The sequence below is a fragment of the Toxorhynchites rutilus genome, chromosome 3, assembly GCF_029784135.1.
Source record: "Toxorhynchites rutilus septentrionalis strain SRP chromosome 3, ASM2978413v1, whole genome shotgun sequence".
In the NCBI taxonomy this organism is placed as follows: domain Eukaryota; kingdom Metazoa; phylum Arthropoda; class Insecta; order Diptera; family Culicidae; genus Toxorhynchites; species Toxorhynchites rutilus.
In genome coordinates, this window is record NC_073746.1 from 304,722,945 (window position 1) to 304,741,664 (window position 18,720).

At 40.4% G+C, this 18,720-nt stretch overlaps 1 protein-coding gene across 1 annotated transcript; it reads right to left on the reverse strand.

Moving 5' to 3' along the window:
* Positions 1–11,013: 11,013 nt before the first annotated feature.
* LOC129776730 (antigen 5 like allergen Cul n 1-like) lies at positions 11,014–12,354 on the reverse strand. Its single transcript, XM_055782546.1, has 4 exons — positions 12,212–12,354; positions 11,870–12,135; positions 11,496–11,740; positions 11,014–11,397 (listed from the first exon to the last, which is right to left on the reverse strand). The coding sequence occupies exons 1-4, from the start codon at positions 12,228–12,230 to the stop codon at positions 11,148–11,150; spliced, it is 780 nt and encodes a 259-aa protein (XP_055638521.1). The 5' UTR covers positions 12,231–12,354; the 3' UTR covers positions 11,014–11,147.
* Between the last annotated feature and the right edge of the window lie 6,366 nt (positions 12,355–18,720).

Below are 18,720 nucleotides of genomic sequence, written 5' to 3' on the forward strand. Positions count from 1 at the left end.
TCCTCTGCGGAGAAGAACAACAGGCCCGGCAGCTGACGAAAGTCCGCTTTGACGTAGGTTTCGTCGTCCATTACCAGGCAATGCGGCTTCGTCAGCATTTCGGTGTACAGCTTCCGGGCTCGCGTCTTCCCCACCATGTTTTGCCTTTCGTCGCGGTTAGGAGCCTTCTGAACCTTGTATGTACGCAGGCCCTCCCGCTGCTTGGTCCGCTGGACGAATGAACTTGACAAATTCAGCTTATTGGCGACATCCCGGACCGAACTTCTCGGATCACGTCTAAACTGCTTAACTACGCGCTTGTGATCTTTTTCACTGACGGAGCATCCATTTTTGCCGTTCTTCATCTTCCGGTCGATGGTTAGGTTCTCGAAGTATCGTTTTAGTACTCTGCTGACTGTGGATTGGACGATTCCCAGCATCTTACCGATGTCCCGATGTGACAACTCCGGATTCTCGAAATGAGTGCGCAGGATTAATTCACGACGCTCTTTTTCCAAATTTACGAAAAATTGACAGTGAAGCATGGCCAACGTGATCTATACACTCTTATCTGATTATAAGCGAAAGCTGAAGATATAATTCCTAAAAATTAAATATCTACAGCGTTTTTTCCGTGATGCAATTTGATGTGACACACCCTTTAAGCACAAGTCCATGAGTCCAATCGCAGAACTGTTCATTGATTGACCTTCTAATGGACCCCGTTGTATTTACCTTAAAATTCCTAGTACTTCTACCAAAACTCATCATTATAATGTCAGATTATTTTCAGACACAATTCTTGTTCAATATTTTTCAACCACTTGCAAATAACATGTTTCTACGTTACATGGAATAAATGTTTTATACAGAAAATATGATAGAATAAAGACAGCCCTATTTCTGACAATTCCTTCCTCGAGTTCTGCTCTTATCACCACATCCGGCGTTCCTTTTCTTTTGGTATAGATAGAAGAAGATATTGGAGTGCGTTTCATCACATTAAAATCCATTTAAAGTTTCGAACAAAGATCAATCTCGCTAGCGCAAATATCAAATGGACTAACAGCACATGTCACTATGTAATTGTAGAACATATGGGAATTTAATTTTCCGAATTTTCCCTTTTTCCTTCAGAGTTTTCCGAAAAATTTTAATTGTCATGTTTGGTTGGAATATTTTTTATTGAAATATATGTAATATTATGGAACCGCCCAGAAATCTCCTAATCTCGTACAGGACGGAAGCCATCACTTCCGGAGTATTTTCACCGCATGGATCGTCCGAAAAATACTTTCAATAAATAAATTGAGGTATTTTGCAAATCACATATAACGTGTTTTTATTCATTTAAAATATAGTGGTTCTCAGATTTTAATCAAAAGTGGTAATTTTGATCTTTATCGCATAACATTAGACCCGTATTTTTTTATTTCCTAATGAGTTTGTATGGCAGCCCACTTCTCTCCCCCTCTAGAGAGGGGGGAGAAGTGCTTATTCACCATGAATACGTTTCGTGGCTCATAAAACCTTCACATGCCAAATTTGGTTCTATTTGATACCATTAGATTGATTAGTTCTCGAGTTATGCAGAAATTTGTGTTTCATTCGAAAGGCAGCAAACACCCGATAGGCTGGTGTTCAGATTACGGAAAGAAATTCTTTGGATCAACTTCGCTGTTAGATCGCTGTAGATCAAAGCTACAAATATATATTTATCAATTAAATTCATATTTTTAATAGATTTACTCTTTTACATTTTTACATTTAGTTTCTCTTCCTCCTGCAATAGATATTCTGCCTCGCAAGATTGCCTTTTACCTGCGAATCTTAACCCACGTGTTGTTCGTTTTAATCCGTTTTGTGTCGGCTGTAGTTCGACAAATTCACTAGTTATATCTATTATTTTAACTAGTATAATCAATTTAGGAATAACTTTCTTTTAACTTGTGATTTTTAAACACGTACTTTCCACCATGAACCTTTCATGTTTTTTGCCTATTTGACAATTGACTAGTCCGAGAGTCAGTTGTAGCTCGTTTTTCGACATGTCTACTATTTGACGTTTTAGTGGTTCTGTTTTCCGACGAGGCTGCTCGTGTTCCCTGCGGTGTTGTTTCTAACATATCCCCGGCCCGTAATCCTGGTTCGGTCCCCTGATTCGGTCCAGCGTTACCCTCGTTAATCTCCAACACCGCAAGCTTAGTTGTTGGCCTATACACTCTATACACTCCGCTGTTGGTTCTTACTCAAGCCTGCCGAACCCTGCCGTCCTTTGACACTATCGGCTCGACCACGACTCCCCGAACCCATAACTTCCGGTTCTTACCGTCTACTACGTATACCAGGTCACCTATTTTTAACGGCTTTACTTCGCTGAACCACTTGCTCCGCTGGTTAATCATCGGCACGTACTCTTTCACCCACCGCTGCCACAACTGTTCAGCCAATTCTTGGGAACGATAATATGCATTGCGAAGGGCCTCCGCCGAGTGAGGAGGTGGTGGAACCAGAAGCGGTTCATTTGGCGACACTCCTCGCAAGAAGTGGTTTGGGGTGATTGTTTCGGAAGCTTCTTCAGCTACGTACACTAACGGACGAGAGTTCACCATATCTTCAGCTTCGATGATCGCTGTGTGGAGGATCTCGTCTGTGAGTTTCTTTCCATCGAGAATGACCACCAATGCCTCCTTTACCGTCCGTACGAGGCGTTCCCACGAGCCCCCCATGTGGGGACTGGCAGGTGGAATGAACCTCCACTTCGTGCGTGCATCAGTGTAGGCGTCTGCGCATTCTTCTTCGATTACCCGAATGTTCTCGAAAATCTCCTTTCCGGTTGCCTTCAGATTGGTTCCGTTGTCCGACCAAAACTCGAGTGGCGTTCCTCTGCGACCCACGAATCTTCGAATCGCCATCAGGCAGGAAGCTGCTGTTAGGTCGCTGGCGACTTCGAGGTGTACCGCACGCATTACAAGGCATGTAAATAAGACCACCCAACGTTTTGGATGACTGCGGCCAGAGGATACCTCCACGGGTCCGAAATAATCCACCTCGGTATAGCAAAAGGCACGCTGGTATGGTGAAAGTCTTTGGTTTGGAAGCGGAGCCATTCTTGGTGTTCGCGGTTGATTTCGGTGCACTTTACACCACAAACAGCTACTCGCCACCTTCCGTACTGCAGCGTTGATATTTGGGATGAAGTACCGCTGACGCAGCTCATTCTTTACGGTTTCGCGAAAACCGTGCCCATATCGCTCGTGGAAATGGAGAATAATCTTTCTTGTAACCTCGTGGTCCCTCGGCAGGATGATTGGGAAGCGTAGTTCAAATGGTAACTCTTCGGCATCCCCGGTGCGGCCTTCCATCCGGATGACACCATCAGGGTCTAGCAATGGAGTTAACTTGTAGAGAGGACTGCCCTTTTCTAGAGGGTACCACTTTGCTGCTTGCCTTTGCTGATTTTTCGTGAGCACTTTGAGTTCGTCTCCGTATGTCTCTGCCTGAACAATTTTTATAAGAAAACATTCGGAACAACGAAATTCCTTCTGCTTCAGCGGTACGCGAACCATAGGGATGGAAACCGGGAGCAACACCTTCACTTGCGCCTGCGTCGGCTTAAGAGTCTCAATTGGCAAACCTTTCACCTTCCGCCTGCAGTTCGAGATGAATCTGAAGACACATGCCACCGTTCGGACTAATACGCTCCACTTTGAAATCCGCTTGACATCGACCAAAGGCTCCGGAACGGCAACATCGTGGAACAAGTAATACGCCCTAAGCTCTTCCGCAGTATTCGCTGATGGTCTGGAGTGCTGCGGCCAGTCTGCTTCATCCTGGTATAAGAAACATGGTCCCTTGAACCACACGCTTTCCGTGTCGAAACTCTGGTCACGGCTCCACTTCGTCAGCCTGTCAGCGACGTTATATTTAGTTGGCACCCATCGCCAATCTGTCAACCTGGTGAGGTCTAAAATCCCCCCATTCGGAATCCTACGAACGGTTTGTATTGCCGCTGGTCTGAACGAATCCACGAAAGGGCCGTTTGGGAATCGGTCCAGAAGAACTTTCGTGATATTTTGATGCTGTGGCTGGCACACACCGTCTTCGCCAATCTCGCTCCCATAACAGCGGCTTGGAGCTCCAGCCGCGGAATCGTCAGTCGCTTCAACGGCGCCACCTTCGTTCGACTCATCACCAACGCACACCGAATCTCTTCTCCTATCGTCACCCGAAAATACGCCACGCAACCAATCGCTTTCTCGCTAGCATCGGTGAGTATATGAAGTTGGACATCGGTTAACTCATCCGATGAAGCGTCCCCGAAGTACGCCCTCGGAATTCTGGCTGCTTCGATCTCCGGCAGTATGTTTATCCAACTCCTCCACTTGTTGTGCGATTCTTCTTCGATTGGTTCGTCCCACTCACAACCGGTCCTCCACAAATCCTGCACCAGTATTTTGCCCTGCACGGTGAATGGTGACAGGAATCCAATCGGGTCGTACATGGACATTATGTGGCTGAGGACGCTTCGTTTCGTGGGATGCTCATCATCAGTCATCCTAGGAGGAGCGGTGAACAGGAAAGCATCATTTGTCGTGTTCCAGGATACACCCAAGACGCGTTCGGCAACAGAGCTCTTGTCCTTGAAATGTACAGTAGGACCAACACATTCTTCTCCCATCTCACGTACAAATTGCTCCGAGTTGCTCACCCAATTTCTTATATGGAACCCACCGCGTGAGTGAATGTACTTCACCTCCCTGGCCAGTTTTACCGCCTCCGCAATAGTATCGGCGCTGTCGTAGTAGTCATCTACGTAATGGCGGTTTGCAATGGCTGCTGCCGCTTCCGGGTACTGGCTGGCAAATTCACCTGCGTTCAAGTTTTTTATAAATTGTGCGGAACACGGCGAGCAGGTTGCCCCGAAAGTTGCAACATCCATGATGTAGACCTGAGGTTCAGGATCCGCTGAATCATTTCGGAACAGAAACCGTTGTGCATTTTTATCTTCTTTCCTGATTTTGATTTGGTGGTACATCTCTTTGATGTCACCACCGAAACCGTAGCGCCGTTCTCGGAAGCGACAGATGACCGATGGGAGCGAGATCAGCATATCTGGTCCCTTCAGCAATTCCGAGTTTAACGAGACACTTCGGACAGCAGCTGCAGCGTCCCATACAAGACGCACCTTTCCGGGTTTACGTGGATTCTCCACAACGTTCAGTGGAAGGTACCACACTGTTGCCGGATCGGATTCGGACAGTTCCTCCTCGGTCGCTAGATGCGCGTACTGTTTCAACTGGTACTCCTGGATTTGTTGCCGTATCTTTTCTCGAAGCTGTGGTTTCTTCTCCAAGCGTCGTTCTAATGTCAGCAATCGCCGTTTTGCCATGTTGTAACTATCAGGAAAATTTCTCTCGTCCTTCCGCCAAAACAGCCCTGTTTCGAAGTGATCGCCGACACGAATAGTGGTTGTACGCAGTATTTCTCGGGCTCGAAGGTCTTCTTCCGATTCTGGAACGCCAGTCGGAGATACACCTTGTTGTTCTAGATCATATTGGATTCGAAAGATGTCATGAAGTTCCTGATTGGTGACCTCTTCCGTCATATGAAAATTGACGTGTTGCATCAATGACGGGATCTGCTTCTCAGGCCCATAAATTGTCCACCCTATCTTGCTTCTCACGTCAATCGGCTCACCGGGTCGACCAATCCGCGCTTCCAGCGGAGCGAACACGTGAAGGTTGTCCAGGCCAATTATAATCTTCGGATCTTCGAATTTCGAATCCGCTACCGGTAGATCACGCAGGTGGGTAGCGCTTCGTGAGCTCTTGAAAACGCACTTCCTGTTTCGGAAGCACCAGTTCGGAAACTGTGCGTGCTCCAAGCAGTAAAAGTTTTTTATCCGAGTCCCTTGCTGACAACATTAAATCGACTCGACTCGTCTGGATGCATCTTCGTACCTCTTCATATTGCCGGTCCACGACACAATTAATGGTTCTGGGGCCCCCTTTGCTTGGAGTTGGTTAGCGACCGTCTCCTCGATTAACGTAACTGACGAACCCTCATCTAGGAACGCCAGTGTGTCCACTGACTGGTCCCCTACCGAAAGCGATACTGGTACCACCCGGAAAATGATCGACCTATTGGAACGACTATGAGTATTGCACTGCACTTCCAACGCCTATACTGTCTCCTTGGTACGATGCAAAAGTGGATGATGGTACTCCTGACAATCTCCAACACTGCAACGCAGCTTGAAACTACAGCGGCTTTTTCCGTGATTATTGAGGCATAGCACACAAAGCTTATGCTTTTCAATTACTTTCAGTCGGTCGGTGACGTTTATTTTTTAAAGTCGTCACAAAATCTTACTTTGTGATCCGACCGTTTACACATCCAACATGGCTTGGCAGCTTTGTCACCATGTGGCCTTTCCACCTTGGGAGGGGTGGAATGCATATGAACGAATTCTCTCTTCTTTGCGCTCTTATTTCTTGGAAAGGATGACTCATTCAGCTCCAGTGCTGAGAACTCTGCGACCTCGGACACATCCGAGACGACACCGCTCATAAAGTCGGTGAACATACGAAGAGGAGTACCGTGGGAAAACCTTTCGAACCGCACCCAGTCAAGCTTGTAGTGTGGCGGCAGTTTGTCTACAAGTTCCTGGACCAACATTGGATTGTTTAAGTGGTCTGCCAGTCCGGCCGCTTCCAGGTGATCGCATAATTGTTTCACCGTAATTCCGAAGTGAAGGAAGGTCTCTAGCTTCTCGGCCTTTGGAGAAGGAGCTCTTCGAACCTTCATGAGAAGTGCTTTGAGGAGTTTCTCTGGTTTCCCGAAAAGATTTCGGAGATCACTTATCACTCCCGGAACTGATTCCGGTAGGATCAATCGACTTCTGACCGCGTCGAGGGCCTCTCCCAGAAGGCAGTCCTGCAGACGCTTGAGATTGTCCAGGTTGGTAAACCCGCAAGCTTTGGTCGTGTTTTCAAAGCTGCTGATGAACAGAGGCCATACCTCGGGCTCACCTTTGAAGACTGGAAGCTGTTTCGACATCACTTGGCGTGCAGCAAGCTGGTCTTGTGTCAACCGATGCCCCGGCCCGTATGACCTCTGCTCCCTCTGATTTAGTCGGGTTGGTTCTTGCGGTTGCTGAACGGGTTTCCCATCTTCTTCTGCTTCTCTTTCGCCTTCATCCGCGGAACTACTCTCCTCCTCTAACAATGCTTTCAGTCTTTCCATCTTGGACAGTTTCTTCTTGGTCGGTTGATTATCCACCTTCGTAATTGTGTCCTTTGGATAGGCTCCTCTGGGATCACCTTTCTCATCTGGAGATGATTTCTGCTCCTTCAACCAATTCTTCACCTTTTCATCGGCTGGGGCTTCTGATCGTCTGTCTACTTCAAAGCCGCCGCCCACAGCACCATCCGCATCTGTCCATTTCATAGCAGATTTCTTCTTATTGATCTGGAACTGCTCACGTAGAGCATGCTGCTTTCGCAGGAATTCCTCTTCAGCAGCTAGGTTACGCTCCAGCATTTCCCTCTCCTCCAACAGCTGCTTCTCCCGTAGCTCTTGTTGTTGTCGGAACTCCTTTTCACGTAAATCTCTTTCTTGTTCCATACGCTTCTCTCGTAGAGTTTTCTCCATGACCAACCGTTTTTCACGGAGCTCCTTTTCTTCTTCCAGCTCCTTTTCCATCGCTGCCTGCTCCTCTTCCAGTTGCTTTATTGCCGAAATCACGCTCTTCACCGACCCGGCATCACTTTTCGATCCACTCTTTGTCTTGGATTTTGTTTTGGGTTTTTGAACCTGCAGCAGGTTCGCGCATTTCGGGCAACTCCAGGGCCTTTTCTTAATTTCATCATCGACTCCAGCACATCCGTAATGCGCCCACAACTCACACTGACCACACTGGACCATATCATCAACAGTATCAGGTGCATCGCAGAGCAGACAATTCTTATCCGTAGAAGCATCCATTTTTGAGGTTATCCGTAAATCTTTGATTTTGTTCGGATTACGGAAAGAAATTCTTTGGATCAACTTCGCTGTTAGTAGATCAAAGCTACAAATATATATTTATCAATTAAATTCATATTTTTAATAGATTTACCCTTTTACATTTAGTTTCTCTTCCTCCTGCAATAGATATTCTGCCTCGCAAGATTGCCTTTTACCTGCGAATCTTAACCCACGTGTTGTTCGTTTTAATCCGTTTTGTGTCGGCTGTAGTTCGACAAATTCACTAGTTATATCTATTATTTTAACTAGTATAATCAATTTAGGAATAACTTTCTTTTAACTTGTGATTTTTAAACACGTACTTTCCACCATGAACCTTTCATGTTTTTTGCCTATTTGACAATTGACTAGTCCGAGAGTCAGTTGTAGCTCGTTTTTCGACATGTCTACTATTTGACGTTTTAGTGGTTCTGTTTTCCGACGAGGCTGCTCGTGTTCCCTGCGGTGTTGTTTCTAACAGCTGGAAAAATGTCTTACACTTGCAGTGTGTTTATTATTTTCGCCCTCACTATACCTTTTCGAACCAGGAAATGGATTGTCTCTTACGTGTTTACAACTAATTTGCTAAAGTTATTATCAAATAATGTGATTGACTTTTATTGACTTACACTTCCACTTTCGGGTACTTTTTAATGACGGTTTCTTTTTTCAGGAATTTTTTGTTCATGCCACCTATCGATTTATTTGGATTAGATTAACTTAGCACTCCTATACTCGCGCATTGGTCTGTCAGTCCGAGAAATCAATAATTCGTTCATTTATCAGAAAATATCAACACTACGACTTTGCAATTCTCTCTAGCTCCGTTATTCGTCGTTCGTCATCGTTTAGCGTATCGCATGTGTTGGTACAAAGGGGACGTGTGCCACTTTTTTAACACTTTCGGTCTGACACACCGACGCGAGTATAGGAGTAACTTTTTTGGACAAGTGCCTTTTTTCATATTCTAGAATATTGTTGAATGAAATGTATAAATTAATGTTAGTGGCGTGGAATATTTATTGCATATAATGCATAAGATCATTACCGGACTATTCTTATTTGAATCCATTCCCTTCTGTAACTGGATTGAACGGATCCATATATTAACTATTCGTCGTTATATTCATACGTTCAAAAGCAAAATATAAATGTTTGACTTTCGTATAGTAATTCGCTAATGGTCATACATATACACACTTGTGAAAGAATTTCACTTCACAGTAAACTTTAAACTAATCGGTGGCTTATGCTAATTTTTAACAGTTACAGTTTCGGGGATATTTTTTTTTATAATGGACAATATCCACAAGAAAACAAGAAAAAGAAAAGGAAGTTCCTAGAAATCCTTTTATATCATCTTTTCATGCCACATCTAAAAAAGGCATTAATTCTTAGTTTGCCAACAATACAGAGACAAAGAATATTATAAATATGCAAACTTTATATTCCAGAATCTTTATCATATGGTAATTATCTAGAAGGTCGTTATACATTCTTCTCTTTGATAAAAGACCCGAAAAATACGCAACAACTGCATGAAATGTAAAAAATATGTTTGTTTCGAGCATGCAGTAATGCTATGTTCTGATTCTTACTCCAATGAAACCACAATCGATTAATACGTTTTTATGTTGTTTTATAGCTGTTTATACTTCCATGAATACTATTCAGTTGTTTACTTTGAATTTATAAAAGTGAAAAATTCGATTTTTGTTATTTGTGTTGGAGTATAAAAAATTACTCTGTTTTGAGGATGCTGAATTAGATGACTATTAAAACATAATAAAAATGAAGAAAACATATTTTTTGGAGTTTTTTCATTCACTCATACCCTCTCCTTCAAATAAATGCCAATAAAGCCTGAAAAATTCACAATGGCAACATTATAGAGAAGTTCAATTTTCGGTCTGTGACACCGTGCGCGAGTATACGTGTTATGATTTTGCACGCGAGTACAGGAGGGTTAAACAAAACAACGCGAAGCGAGTTTTAGTTGTTGATGAGGGGTTAGACCGATGTCACAAGGCAGTCTCGTTCAGCTAGGCGTGTTCCGTACCAGCCTGATCTTTCATCGCCAATCTCAAGTAGAACATAACGATTGACTTCATTCTAAATGTGACAAGCAGCAGAGCAAAACGAACACGTACTAGTAGCTACACTTGGAATCTTTTGCAAGTGGAAATATTTGTAGTTCCGTTCAATTTAAAGTATACTCTACTTAAATCAGTACTGGAGATTCGAGCTGATAACAAAACATGTGTTCGTCTACTTGAAAACCAATCCGAGCAGAAATAATGGCAAAATCCAGTCATACCAAAAATACGGCATAAATCTCAAATTGATATGCTAAACATAAAAAAAGAACTCGAAACAAGTAAGGATAAAATCGTAACACGATTGTGATTTCGGGGAGTTTCTGAGTAAAAAATGTAAATTAAAACAAAAAAATTAGTGAAACATTAACACTCGCTCTGAAATAGATATTGTTCGGGAATAACAAACAATCTAAAGAAAAGTTATAATCAAAAAACAGTTTCAATAAACTTTTTTTGCACGATTAGCTCAAATTTTTCCAGTTCGAAGACTTATTCAATATCAAACTTCCAGTTCTTTGTTTCATAACTGATGTTTTCTGGTGTGTAAAAATTTTTATCAAAATTGACCATTTGTTCATTCGATTCGAATCAGTTGAATCCATTTCCACGGCGAATCATTTGAACAGCAATTCATCACGAAACCCTGCTCAGAGCCTATCGGGAAATGAAAATTGACTCATTATCCAAAACAAATTTCCATCGATTCGGTCCAGGGACTTCTCGAGTGCCGAGAGTTATGAGAAAAGTTTCGTACAAAAGTAAGACTGCGGAAAGCGAGTAATCAGTTTCCGCGTGGTTGATTCATTGTTTTGCTTTATCCACCCGAATCATTGGGACGGGATTCCCGACCGTTGTTACCGCTTCATCCGCTAGACTCGTAATTGGAATCAGGCCGAGTTTAAAATATGCGATGTGAAAAGAACAGTTCTGTTTTCGGTAGGCATTTAATGAAATTCTTGCACGCATTATTTCCTCTGCATTCCGCAGAAATACAATCCGGATGAGGCACTATATTTGGATAAATCCTATTCACGATTACAACACACGTTTCGGGTATGTTCAAAGCGCTTTGTCGATTTCATCGCCAATTCCCTCGCACAGCCCGGGATACTTTTTGCTGCAGTTGTCACATTTCGAGCACGGTTTGCCTTTTTTGTACACCGGCTTGCCAAACACGCTGGTAAACGAGTAATTGCAAACGTAGTAGAAGTAGTTACGTTTGTTTTCCGGGTTGTAATACTTGACTGCGGCACAACCGACCTTGGTGATCCGATCGCTGGCCATCAGTGCAAAATGTTGGACGTGGATCCTGTCGGTAGGAACCGAAAAAGAGAAAAAAAAACCGAATGGTTAAATGAAACATGGAATTTGGTGCTATCCGGAAACGAATGCAATTTTCCAACCTACCCTTCGTCCACCTTTTGGTAAGCGTCCATCACGGTTTGATTGGTATCAACGTATTCCTGCCACCATTTGTTGGTCAGATCCGAAATGGCACGTGTCACATTCACTGTGATGTTGTCGGGCTTTGACTTCCGGGCGATGTTCTGCCCGGCGAAGCGATACCTCTCCGTACCACGGCACTCATCGTGGGAATACAAACAGGACCGGGCATTGTATTCGGCCAATTTGGCCAACTCGTCGTCCCATTCCTGGGGGATAGAATTCAGTTACTATTACATTGTTTTGTGATGTGTTTGATGATTGCGAGTATAATCGTCGTTAGAGAGAACGAAACGGAATCGTCCGAACTCTAACATCGAATAAAAGATGCCCCTCACCAAGATGGGCATCCGTTCGGCCGAATTGAATCCATCCATCTTCCCACTGGCCAGTTCACTCCTCAAACTGTTGTGCATGTCCAGGATAAGTTCCTTTAATTTGTCATCCATGGCCACCACATCCGGGCTGACGGGGCAAGCCTCGCCAAAGTCATCTGTGGCGTTGCAACCGATGTGTATCCTGCCGCTATCACACAGCAATGGATCACAGTAATCCACAGATAACGTCAGCCCCAAACAGGACACCGCCATAAGGAAAATCATGCCTGAAAGTGTGCGATATTGCGTCATCCTTCAGTTACGCTTCACCATGTTTTCACCATGTTGGGGTGGGACACTCACGACCTACGCTGATCTGCATGACTGGGTGCGGGTGGCTCAACCGTTTTAGATTAGAATGAAAACTCGCCAATCGGTACTCGTTGGAAACCCGATTATGCTTTTCGCACTGAAATTATAGCGTTGGTTGAATCGCTATTTATAGTCTTCCCACAGTCAATCCAGCGGAGGGGATGTTCTACAGAGAGCAGTGCACATTCAATGGAAATTTTCACTGCTGATGAATCCGGTTAACGAATCCTCCCGGTGCGTAGTAGCTTATCTGGATCATTGAGAAAGTTCTCATCATTGAAAGTGTAGCGTGGAAATGACGCACTTTTGCGCTTTCTAGAAGGTTACCCGACGGTTGTTGAGTCAAGGTATTACAGCGGAGATAATCACGTTTGCGATGAATGTAATCAAATTTCTCTACCGTCTGTGGCTGAATGGATTGCATTTCCGGCAATAGCTTCCGAGTCTAATAGAGTTGAATACCTTTTATTTACCAGACATACAATGTTTACTGTTGTATGTTTGCCGGTGCTGTAGTCATACTTGTGTAACTTGCAAACTTACAAATGCTTTGAATGATATTTCATGTCACAGTGTCACTTTTGCATTGATACTATCTGGGAAAATGTTTATCGTTTAAGATGATCATTTTGATATGGAATAAAGTGGCGAAACATTTCAATTAGTGGAATTCAGTACCATTTAAGAAGTTATCTCACGCAATTCTATTTTAAACACGTTGATTGCCAGCGTGGACGAGAAGAGTGAAATTGGGGAAATTCAAGAAAAGTTCAATACCTCTGTTATAATTGAGATTTGACTACAATTTGGTTGTATGGTGATCTTTTTCCTGCTCCCTTCATTCTAGCGTTTTGGCGCCAAATTGTGTTTTCAGTGCATCAACAAAAAGAAAGATAGAAAATTACAAAACTAGACAATTTCGATTACTAATGGTCTGCTCATCAAAATAAGCTATATAAATTAAATTTACCTGTTGCCTGCGGTACACGGCATATCGTTATTTGAAAAGAGTCGTGATGGTCCTGAGCCGACCTAAAAGAAGTAGTCTTGAACCAACCCTCTTCTGTAGCATCGCAACTGTCCAACACGTTCACTCAGGTCCTTGCCATCAATGCACAATGGTCCAGGAGATGCATTGAGGTGGAAATTAGCATTTAGAGCTCGGCAGTTATTCTCTAGACAAAAACTGTATTCGACAAAGTTGTTACATATGATAGAGCGCTCAATTTTATGTTATCAAAAATAGGGTGACCAAAATTGTCGATGAAATAAAAAATACAACTGTGTGTTGTAGCTCCAGTTATTTGAGACATCTTTGTAGAACACAGTTTTTTTTCTATCTCTTGAAATAACAGATTTAGCGCTTCTTTTATGTTGCGTTATGGACACCATGAAAAAAAAAATGTTTTTTTGCTCTAACTTTTATATTTCAATTTCTACATACAAACTGTCTTCGAAAGACTTTTAGAACTTACTAATACAATCATTTTGCGATGCAGAACTTGTCAATATCTCAACTTCACTCAAAGTTATTTTTATTTCTTCCCAAAAAATACACTCTTTTAATTGGTTTGTCATTCTTTCTGGGGCATACATAAAAAATGTTTGTTGGCGGATTTTTTCGTGTTTGGGTTTTTGTGTTTGTTTGTGTTATTTTTTGTGTTGAGTTTGAGTATTTTTTTCCGTTTTCGTCGTCAATCGGTGTAGACGCATTTAAAAATTGCTCCAGACGCGCGCGCTTTCAATTTGATTGTTTTCGAATATATGTGCAAATTTACCAATTTCGTGTGCTAATTAACTTGTGTGTCGTTGGTTTTGGTTTTCGTCTGCACAAACTTGTGAAACGAAAAGAACAAATATGAATTGAGAAATTTGTGCTAGGGGAAAAGGGGGGAATTTGGACCACCCAAGCAAATCGCCTAATATTTCCAAATCAATACGGTCTAAATAAAAAATGTCACATTATATACTGAGCTACACTTGTTTTCTCTCAATAAATAATTTTTAATCATTATATAAATCTTCAATCTACCGAATATATCATAAAATAAAAGAGATGATTTTTGGACATTAAAATTTTATGCGGGGTGATTTGGTCCAGTGTGTGTCATCGAAAAAAGGGGCTGTCCACATACCACGTGGACAACTTTAGGGGGGGGTAGGGGCTATGAAAATGTCCATGATTGTCCATGGAGAGGGGGGAGGGGGTATAGAATGTGTCCACGTGGACACGAAGAATAAATATTTTTTAAGTATTATCACCGATACATTTTAAATTAAATAAAAGCTATTCCGTATTCAAGAATTCTAAAACTGCGCCCAACCTGAGTTTATCGTATTTATCAATAAACGGATTGAGCTGCCTGAGAGTGTTCCATATATTTTTACTAAATTATTGAACTTTTTCACTGAAATCCATACTCTGAAAATAATTCACGTAAACTGTGGATAACCGAGCTATTCCTATGATCCTATGACTTTTATAGTTACGGGTAATGCATAGACGTTCATAGCCAAAAACTATAAAAATTCAGCGATTCGGTTTAAAGGGAAAAACTATAATGGTTGAGTTTTCATGATATTACGCATATGATTTTTTCATCAAATATAATTTTCTATACATTTTGTTCTATCTCGAGAACAGTTAGTGATACGATAAAAATGTATATAATTTATCATGCAGAATTACGTGTAAAATCAATATTTCTGTATTACTTTTCTCTCTGTATTACTTACTGTATTCAAAGTATTGAAATTTCGTCAATTCCTATGAATTAATATTAACATTTGCGTAAGATGATCCATGCAACACCAGTCGTCAAACTTTAGTCAATTGACCCAGTATTCTAATATTTTTTTCTGAAAACTTCGCCTAGAGTGCAGTTGTAAAAAAATTGAATTGATGAATTGGAATACCTTCTAGAAGCGGAAAAAACTTATTTTTCCTTGTTTTTAAGGGTTTAATTATGTTTCTCCCAAAAATGCATTATAAACTTGATTGTTTCTATCAACAACATTGAAGCTCTTCAACCATTCTACAATTCCTTCCCTTGAAACCACAATGTATTTATATTGTTATTTGTATTGTTATCTTCCACTATTTAAAATGTTTCTCAACAGAATGTTAGCTAAATTTTCAAATGAATGCAATCATCTTTCAAATTAATGCAATTGAATCATACTAGAAGCGTAATTTTGAATTGGGGTCAAAATGGGTCTCAAGAAACGTTCAATAATTTTTTCATAGTTGAGATTTGAGCTTGATTTCTTAGTTAGGAATCAATGAATCGTGAGTTGTCTGATGTAATTTTCCCCCGTTAGCTCTTTGAAAGTCATCTAGACACTCAATGCAGAATAATCGATAAGGATTTGAAAAAAAAAATATATATATATATATTTTAAATATATTAAATATTTATATATATTATTACGCTTTTAATACCTTCTGAAAATTCTCCGAACTATGGTGGACAAGGTTTCGTATTGTGCTACCGACGAAAGGTGAATCGGAAATCCAGAGTGAAGATGAATCAGCATTTGATGTGATCGATCATATTCCGGAGTGGGGAGAACTGCACTAAACAGAAAAAATAATAAAGGACCAGAATACGACATCGAAAAAATTGAATGGTTTTGGGAACGCTGTAACTCTGTCATAAAACAATGCATTTGTCAAAGCAATTAATGGGTTTTGTATAGAACATTTCAAAGTTTTCACAACTTGCTGTGCAATCGTTATGTCATCATAATCATAATCCAATAATCCAAATAATCATAATCCAAAATGAAAGGATAATTTTTCATTCGATAGAGAATATCTCTGTAAAACAGATCGTAGTCGAATTTCATATAAATCAAATGAAAACGAATTAATCAGGTTGATTGGATTATTACGGGCGAGGATGTCAATGGATTTTCAGATGGAATAAGTACACTTTCGAAACAAAGCTGTGAACTTAAAATAACATTATCGTATCAAATATGTATTTTATGTGATATAAGCACATTTTTTGGCAACTGTTTGAAAAATCGTGAATTAAAATTGCATTTGAAAATAATTTTAAATTCATTCACTTTTATTCGATTGGCGTATGCAATCACAATTAGTAAAGCTCAAGATCAATCTTTGAAGTTGTGTAGTTTATATTCAGATGCGGATTGTTCCTCAACTGCTTAACTGTACTTTTCGTGTTTTCAAATCAGATAGCCTTTATAACTTCGCTGATAATGGTAAAACAAAAAAATATATATGTTATATGCACACAAATATTTTAAAATTAAACGAAACATGTGCCTTGTTATGCTACTCATTTCTCTACCGTACAACAACAATGGGCCACAGTATAGTTGATACAGCAGGGTACAGCAAATAAAATTTGAAATAAAATAAACTCAAATGGAATTTACATGGAATTTAGGCGCAATTCACTCAATTGTTTTAACTAAAAAAGTAAAAATGTCCACGTGGACAAAGGAGGGTAGGGGTATGAAAATGTTCACGCTCGTCCACGGAGGGGGAGGGGGGAGTCTAAAATAGTGCTTTTTCTGTCCACGTGGTATGTGGACATCCCCAAAACATACTTATGTTTATGTAAAGTATTTTGGGATAATGTTACAATCAGTAACAACGTTTTGGGATCGATACCAGGTGTCTTGGCCAGATTCCAGACCAGAAAATTTGGATTGACACCATCTCGAATTCTGCATGAAAATGCAGTGAAAGTTGGTCGAGCATTTTCAAACACTTTTGATGCATGATCAAAGAAAATCCGTTCTCAATGGCCTGCGTTGCTCTTTCAAGCTCCTCCTTCTTCCAACGTTGTCTGTCCATCCTCTTCTTGTAATTCAACGGCATCGGGAATCAATTAAACCAAAGAAAAGTCTCAAACCTGTAGGACCAATTCACCCCACAGTTAGTGATACGATAAAAATGTATATAATTTATCATGCAGAATTACGTGTAAAATCAATATTTCTGTATTACTTTTCTCTCTGTATTACTTACTGTATTCAAAGTATTGGAATTTCGTCAATTCCTATGAATTAATATTAACATTTGCGTAAGATGATCCATGCAACACCAGTCGTCAAACTTTAGTCAATTGACCCAGTATTCTAATATTTTTTTCTGAAAACTTCGCCTAGAGTGAAGTTGTAAAAAAATTGAATTGATGAATTGAATACCTTCTAGAAGCGGAAAAAACTTATTTTTCCTTGTTTTTAAGGGTTTAATTATTTTTCTCCCAAAAATGCATTATAAACTTGATTGTTTCTATCAACAAAATTGAAGCTCTTCAACCATTCTACAATTCCTTCCCTTGAAACCACAATGTATTTATATTGATATTTGTATTGTTATCTTCCACTATTTAAAATGTTTCTCAACAGAATGTTATGCTAAATTTTCAAATGAATGCAATCATCTTTCAAATGAATGCAATTGAATCATACTAGAAGCGTAATTTTGAATTGGGGTCAAAATGGGTCTCAGAAACGTTCAATAATTTTTTCATAGTTGAGATTTGAGCTTGATTTCTTAGTTAGGAATCAATGAATCGTGAGTTGTCTGATGTAATTTTCCCCCGTTAGCTCTTTGAAAGCCATCTAGACACTTAATGCAGAATAATCGATAAGGATTTGAAAAAAAATATATATATTTTTTTTAAATATATATTAAATATTTATATATATTAATACGCTTTTAATACCTTCTGAAAATTCTCCGAACTATGGTGGACAAGGTTTCGTATTGTGCTACCGACGAAAGGTGAATCGGAAATCCAGAGTGAAGATGAATCAGCATTTGATGTGATCGATCATATTCCGGAGTGGGGAGAACTGCACTAAACAGAAAAAATAATAAAGGACCAGAATACGACATCGAAAAAATTGAATGGTTTTGGGAACGCTGTAACTCTGTCATAAAACAATGCATTTGTCAAAGCAATTAATGGGTTTTGTATAGAACATTTCAAAGTTTTCACAACTTGCTGTGCAATCGTTATGTCATCATAATCATAATCCAATAATCCAAATAATCATAATCCAAAATGAAAGGATAATTTTTCATTCGATAGAGAATATCTCTGTAAAACAGATCGTAGTCGAATTTCATATAAATCAAATGAAAACGAATTAATCAGGTTGATTGGATTATTACGGGCGAGGATGTCAATGGATTTTCAGATGGAATAAGTACACTTTTGAAACAAAGCTGTGAACATAAAATAACATTATCGTATCAAATATGTATTTTATGTGATATAAGCACATTTTTTGGCAACTGTTTGAAAAATCGTGAATTAAAATTGCATTTGAAAATAATTTTAAATTCATTCACTTTTATTCGATTGGCGTATGCAATCACAATTAGTAAAGCTCAAGATCAATCTTTGAAGTTGTGTAGTTTATATTCAGATGCGGATTGTTCCTCAACTGCTTAACTGTACTTTTCGTGTTTTCAAATCAGATAGCCTTTATAACTTCGCTGATAATGGGAA